Genomic DNA, 7,305 nt, shown 5'->3' on the forward strand with positions numbered 1-7,305 from the left:
TAATACATTGATCAGAATATAAGCTCATACTATTCTGGTCATAGTTTTAAATTTATAAGCGCATTTGATGCTGGTCATACAGTAAATTGCTCGGGGTTTCTAAAAATCATACAGTTTTTTTGTTTCTAAAATATTAACCGGTAAATAAATTTTTAACAACACACTGTGAAACCTCATAAGTAATCTTATATAATGCTTTACAATTTTGATTTGAGTTAAAATTACGTAAATAATAGAAATTCTTAGATTAGGTTATAATAGGGCTAAAAGCCATTATAATCATTTATGGTCAAAACTGATTGGCCGTAGATTTTTGCTTTGAGGACACGTTGTTGTTTGCTAAAGCTTGCTTGTCGGGAACAGAAATGTGAACATTTCATTAGAGGTGGTGGCTTAACAGATTCCTTCATATTGCATTGACTAATGTTGATGCAAATTAGTATCTTTGTTATGCGTTTAACATAACTAGGGAATACATGGTCCACATTAGGAACAAAAATTAAATGGTGAAATGATTAAGATGGAATCAATACAGTTGGGAAAATATGTAGCAAAAGAAATCTCTCTTATAATTAAATCCGGTATTACACACATGTCCTCATGTTAGAAATATGAAAACGTATTAAAAAAACATCTCTGCGTTCTTAGAACCCACACAACTCACAGGATCTGAAAATACGCCTTTGGTTCATCATTTCAGCTTGTCTTGTAGATCCATCAGCCATGTGAAAATCTTCAGGGGAAGTCTTATATTTATTGAATCTTGACTTCCATAACCCTTTGAAGTACACGGAGTTCACCTTATAAAAATTCACACTGATCATTATTTCTGTCTCATTTCTTTAAGTTTTAAATGGTTTCTGTAACAAATTCACCGTTAACGAAGGAAGTAACTCTGAAGGTAAAGTGTGAATGTTGAGTTTTTAATCGTGTCGCTATCACAGCCTTGACTCCTGGAGTCATGTTTTTCTGAAAATTTCAAACAAAAGTCGCTGACGAAGAAGCACAAACAGACCTTGTTCTTCGTTTTGAACTTCAGAGACGCCTGAACTGAAAAATATCAGTGAGTATAAGCTATGCAAACAGTTTATTTTGATCGTCTCAATCTTTTATTCCTCTTATAGCTACGGTAACAGTGGTGTACTTATAAGTATGTGTATTTTCCTGATTTTCATTTTCATGCACTAGTAAAAGTTAACATTTTGTCTATAATACAATTGAAGGTCATACTTTTTTTATGTTATATAGGAAGGTTCCTTCCCTCAAAGCGATAAAGTCCTACTAGATATAAATAGCAAAAACCTTATAGTGATTCGGTTATATATCAGTTATTACTTTTATAACTGATATATAAAACATAACTGATATAGGACAGGTATCAATTATGTTGCACAATTTTGAAAAAGTTAAATAAACGTTTAATATTTATATATTTAGCACAAAATCGTTTACTTTGCAATGAAATTGCAATTCTTAAAATGCATCATTTGACCGATTACATAAAGGAATGGTTTCAGAATTTTTCGGAAAATGTGAATCGAACCCTAATAACAAAATATTTATTAAATTTTAAAATATATCAGTTATTGTACAAATAAAGAAAATTGAAATGTAGAACACCATTTAAATATGAAATTAAGTTAGAAAGGCACATATTTGCTCTCTAAATAGTATACGACATTGATAACCTTAGCTCTACAACTTACCAATAGTAGTGATGTGGACTTATCTAGAAATCCCTCTGGTATACAATCCACAATCATGTTTCTTGTTTGCATTTCTATCAATTTATTTATATTTTTACGCGTATACTCCAAATCATTTTTAAAGTCTGCCGAAGAGTATTCAGTTGAAAAGATATGTTTTACGCAATCTCTTATGTCAAGGCCCTGCTGTATGTACATTTTATTTACACTGTTGAGGTAGTATTCATTTGTGGTATTGCTGTTCCGCTCATTCTGTTCTCTTTCTAAAGCATAGATTCCAACAACATCATTTTTAGTCTGAAAACAATATAAATGTTTTAAAATATGCATAACACACTTCTGAATCATTCTTAATAGTTTAAAGCTCAGACTAACAATTATATAACAAATGTTATAAGTAACAAAATTAATTTATTTGTTACTTATCACATTTTTCTTTTATATTTACAGTTAGTGTTAGAGATTAATTGTATTAAATTTATAGAGTCGTAGACTCTTAACTTAGTCATTCATAGCATGGTCTAGATACATGAATTGAATCATTTTTAAGGTAACAAATAATAAATAAAAATGGAAAAAATATAAGCAGAACAATGTGTTCTAAGTTTATAACATATTTAATTTTTAAATTGGCAGAAAACCCTAGGGTATAATGCTGAGCAATTAAAAATAATAAATTTCTGTTTAAAAATAAAACCTTACTATATTCATTACGAAATATTTATCTTCCCTTCTTATAACTGAGTCTTTTATTTTTTCACCTGAAAAAGGACAGATTCCAAAGCTCGAAACTTTAAAGTTTGGTTTTATAAAATAGAAATGCAAATGGTAATAATCCAGCTATTATTTACATAAAATATCGTGAGTAATAAATTTCAAATTTTAATTTATAAAATTTTTCAAAGAAAAACTAAAATTTATATTATAACAGAAAACGCAGTAATATATTTTTCATTTTTGGTAAATTAGAAATGTATGTACCTTAATTCATTAAATAATTCTATTTATAAGGAGCACTGCATTTTTGTAAATAATGGCCAAATGTAATAATAATTTACCAGGTTATGAGGTATATGAAGAATTTTTCTTAACTTCTCCTCACAACAGCCAGAGGATGCAAAAAATAATAGCTGGAAGGCCGAGAATATGCTGTACGGTGAGAGGAATACGTTCTGGGTCGGGTCTTTAGAGGCTACAGAATGTAGTAGGTCTACTGCCAGTTCCATGCGACTGTTCCTCATCGTCTCTACTTGAGCGTCACCGACAGGCACTACAGAGAGCGGACACTGCTGTGCCACCACAGACAAAGGTGCAGCCAAGCTAGCGATGACGAGGAGATGTATCTAGACATCGTTAATGATCTTTATACAAGTAATTACAAGATGTTATCTAAATAATGTTCCCCCAATCAGTATCCACTTATTGAATGGTTTGCAACGCATTGAAACTTATAGTTATGTTAAACCATTGCGCATTAATTTTAGTATTGAAGGCTTTAAAATAAGAACTGTACGAGAGTTTATTTTTATTGGCTGATTTTCATTCATTTAATTTAAGGTTTATTTAATTTTTATATTTTGATGAATAAACCCCTGTATTTTCAACAAGTATATTCATATTTTTGTTCAATTACCGAGTAATATGATCCGCTATTCCTTAAATTCTATATTGTATCTGACCATTATATATAAGACAGTATAAAATTCCAAAACAGTGGCTAGCCCACTTATTAACTATCTCAAATTTTAATATTTCCATAACACGTAATCTGGTAGCAACACATGTCTAATTGTAAAACGAATTAACTTTATATAGTTAAGTACTTTATATATTTTTTAAATTGTATTTAAATTGCTTAAACGTACTTTAATTGAATACACCACCCCACGTGTCACGTACCAGGCTTTTAAGATGTTGTAATTTAAATTTCGAATTTATGGCTCATCCCATTCTTGAGATATCAAGTAAATATACATTCGTGCAATGATACAGAAAACAAATTTCTACATCCTTGGTAGACAAAGGTAAATTGTTCCAGCCTACAGTAATAGGACTCAATGATGAGGAACCAAATCTGATGGATGGACATACACTATCATTGTTCTCAAAAGATCTTAATTTTTCAAAATAAATTTTAAATTCCAAAATGTTAGCTGTTCTTGCTAACATGCTTCATCATAACCGCGATGTAAAATGTTAGTTAACTATTAACAAACCCAAAGTGTAGCGTGCACTATCATCACAAATGATGTTGACAATGTAGAAAGGTAGCTTTATAAAAATTTCAAACTATATAATTGATCTCTCTATAGATGTCGTACTGACAGACAGATAGGCAGTACAACAGATATGCAATTTTTTTCGAGCTCCTTGCGTTATGACTGTAGCGTTCGTTAACTTTCAGCAAGTAAATCCTATTTTCCAAACACGAGATCGTTAACATTAATTAATTTATTTGATGGGAATAAATTTAATGGATTTAATGTAGTTTTAATGATGGAAAGGCAAGTTACGTTAAGTTAATATACAGAGAGTCCCACAGTCACCAACACAATCTGTTCAGGCATTAGTTCTAGACCAAAGAAATATCAAAATATAAAATTCAAACGTTTGTAAAACTCAATGTTTTCTGAAACGCTCACTATTTTGTTACGTCTTGTTGTAATTTGTTAAAATTAGTATTAAAGTTTTATAACGTAAAAGCCTAATTACAGTACAACTAATAACTTGTTTAAAGTATTATTTTAAAATGCTAGAATATTACATTTGTTAAAAAAGTTATTACTATCATATTTTTTAGTTATAAAATGTAGTTATTTAATATTATAACAATAAAGTTTTAAAATTTTTTTAGACAAAAGAGTATGTTTTAACTATTAAAAATATTAAAATTTGTAATTAGGCGTTTTGAACTTAAATTTCAATTTACAATTAGATTGCATCTCGTAGTTCACAAACTAAGAATAAAACACAATTGAAAAAAAATGTCAGATGTTGGAGTTATTATTTAAGTATTAAAGATTTAATATTATATTTTGGTTCATCTTTAGTACTATAATAATACCTAAATACTTTGGTAAAGATTTCTGAGACACCGTGTATACAAATAAGACAAAAGTGTCACAGGGAAACAAAAAAGTATCCATTATATTTATTGCTTGATGTTTTTAAAAATATTACATGTGAATTTTCCCTTTTAAAGTTTTATACAACATGAACCCCTCAATGTACGTTTCCCTTTATATCGTTGCAATAACTTCATAACAATATATATATATATATATATATATATATATATATATATATATATATAGTCTTTTAGAGCAGTTTAAAAGAAAACTAAAATTTTTTTGTACAATATTTCGTTGTAATTAAAAACTTTTTCAAGTACACTTAATATACACAAAATAAAATAAAGAAACAAAAGAAGAGACACCTGATAATAAACATTCTAAATGTAAATACAATTTTGACATGTAAACAAGTTTTGATTAGTGGTTAATTTAACAATAATAACATAATATAATATAATATAATTTTGAATTTAGGTAAATTTGTATCACAATCTATTTATTCAAGTGGAAAACAATAATTTAGCGAATGTTAAGTCCATATGTTTGTTTCGATTTTAATATAAGTTGGTGTGCCAATTCATTATTCCTTAAATTTAAATCATTTCGAGAACTGTTTTCAAGGAGTAATTTTGCTTATAGCTTTGAGTTTGTAACAATCCTCAAAGCTTATGTTATGGTGAATAGCATGTAAGGCTACTGATTTTTTGTCTTTGTCTTTGTGATTTATAGAAAAACGGTGATCTGTCATTCTTACCCTCAAAGAATTTGAGGTTTGCCCAATGTAGTCCTTGGGACAAAACCTACAGGTTAGCTGGTAAATTGAATTGTTGGAGGTACAGTCCAATTTACCAGCTATTGGATAAGTTGTTTTAGTGACACTACTTTGGAATTGATCGGTCTTATCCATAATTTTGCAAATACCACAACGTAGTTTTATTACAAGGTTCACAGCCAAAAGATAAATTTTCATAATTTTTTCCAACATTAATTTTAGGCCTTACAAGCATATTCTTCAAATTTTTAGGTCTCTTAAATACTATTCTATGTGGCCTGGACAATAATTTCTCAGTTAAAGGCGAGTTTTTTTTTAAAATTTCATAGCCAATTTTCATAACTATAAAACATATTCGTACACAAAAGAGACAAAATTTTCAACTGGTAAGTCTTTTTACGTTTTGTTTACTATAACACTATTTTACTTTATTGTACATTGTACTCACAACCATTTTCAAGACGTCTTCACCACAGTCTAAATGTCGATAGACTGCTAGCGTATTCAAACTACATTAATTAAACATCAAACATTCTTACGTAGTTTTATGGGATAACTAATTAAGATGGTTGGCACACAATGGAATTGCCCCGTTAAAGGTTTAGTGCCACTTAACGTTGATGATTGAGTTTATAACGTTGCATAACAGTATGAGTTTCTTGCACCTGTCAAGATATAATATTTTCAGTTCTGTTTACATTTTTCATCTTCTTTGTTAGCTCAAAACTGTACTAATATTATAAATTTAATAATATACATTTTTACTAAAAATAGGCTTTTCTTAAATAATGTTATAATTGGATAGTTTTAGCTTGAATATTAGCTGAAATCATTTTATTTGTCACACAGTTTTATACGTAATACCAAAAAAGTTGACTACAAAAACACAGAATTGTTTCACGAATTAAAATATTTATTCTTAGGTCTCCTTAGATCTTTTGGTTGAAATTAAATAATTCGGTCGCGCAGAAAGAGACATCTTATAGTAAAAGAGTTAGATATATTACGACACAGAACCATAAATTACTTTTAGGGAGCTGGTGTTGTCAATCCAATTGTATTATTATAAATGGTATGTTTTTTCAATGATCAATTCAAGAAACATCTTAGTTACTTTATTTAGCATAATACTTTTAAAGACATTTAAGGTGTAAGGTTTACGATAATTGTTTTTTATTATACATGAATGTATATATAAGGTGAATGAATTGGGCGCTACGAGTCCTTAAATATAATAAGAGCAACATTATTGATTTATTTCATATTTATATTCATTACTACTAATGTGGACTATTCTTTAGTGTTTCAGGAGACAACATGTGCGTATTTGAGGTTTTTTCTTAACGAAAACAAATTATCATTATTAGTCATAAATATTAAATGTAACTCCTTTCTTTGGTTGGAAATAAGATACACCGTGGCAGCACATTGAAGTTTGTAGAACAGATGGTAACTATCACATGGTATTGGCATATATTTATTCTTCCATGTTCTTACAAAGCTTTACCTATTTTCTTGACTTTCACTACTACAGAATTTATTAGGATTAGATAAGGAAATCGTGTTGTTTTACAGGTAAATCTATTTGCCCATCAGTGTGTGTGTTGTAATTCTTCATAGACAGTTGCTAGGGAGCTGCTACTTGGTACATGAGTGCCTATTGGTACAAGAAAAATTACTATTTATTTTGAGCTTGCATTCAAAGTATATATTATATATATATATATATATAAATATATATATATATATATAT

At 28.8% G+C, this 7,305-nt stretch overlaps 1 protein-coding gene across 1 annotated transcript; it reads right to left on the reverse strand.

Annotated features, from left to right (window-relative positions):
- Positions 1-642: 642 nt before the first annotated feature.
- LOC124371041 (serine protease inhibitor 88Ea-like) lies at positions 643-6,074 on the reverse strand. The gene is made up of 4 exons (XM_046829349.1): positions 6,001-6,074; positions 2,765-3,049; positions 1,707-2,003; positions 643-800 (listed from the first exon to the last, which is right to left on the reverse strand). Exons 1-4 carry the CDS (start codon positions 6,004-6,006, stop codon positions 645-647), a joined length of 744 nt encoding a protein of 247 aa, XP_046685305.1. The 5' UTR covers positions 6,007-6,074; the 3' UTR covers positions 643-644.
- Between the last annotated feature and the right edge of the window lie 1,231 nt (positions 6,075-7,305).

This window comes from Homalodisca vitripennis, unplaced genomic scaffold (assembly GCF_021130785.1).
Source record: "Homalodisca vitripennis isolate AUS2020 unplaced genomic scaffold, UT_GWSS_2.1 ScUCBcl_844;HRSCAF=3680, whole genome shotgun sequence".
In the NCBI taxonomy this organism is placed as follows: Eukaryota; Metazoa; Arthropoda; class Insecta; order Hemiptera; family Cicadellidae; genus Homalodisca; species Homalodisca vitripennis.

Excerpts from the sequence above, each read along its gene's own strand:
- LOC124371041 (XM_046829349.1), bottom strand. Across the intron at positions 2,004-2,764 it reads TTCATATACCTCATAACCTG|ACTAAAAATGATGTTGTTGG; the intron begins GTAAATTATTAT and ends TATTGTTTTCAG. Across the intron at positions 801-1,706 it reads AGTCCACATCACTACTATTG|GTGAACTCCGTGTACTTCAA; the intron begins GTAAGTTGTAGA and ends AATTTTTATAAG.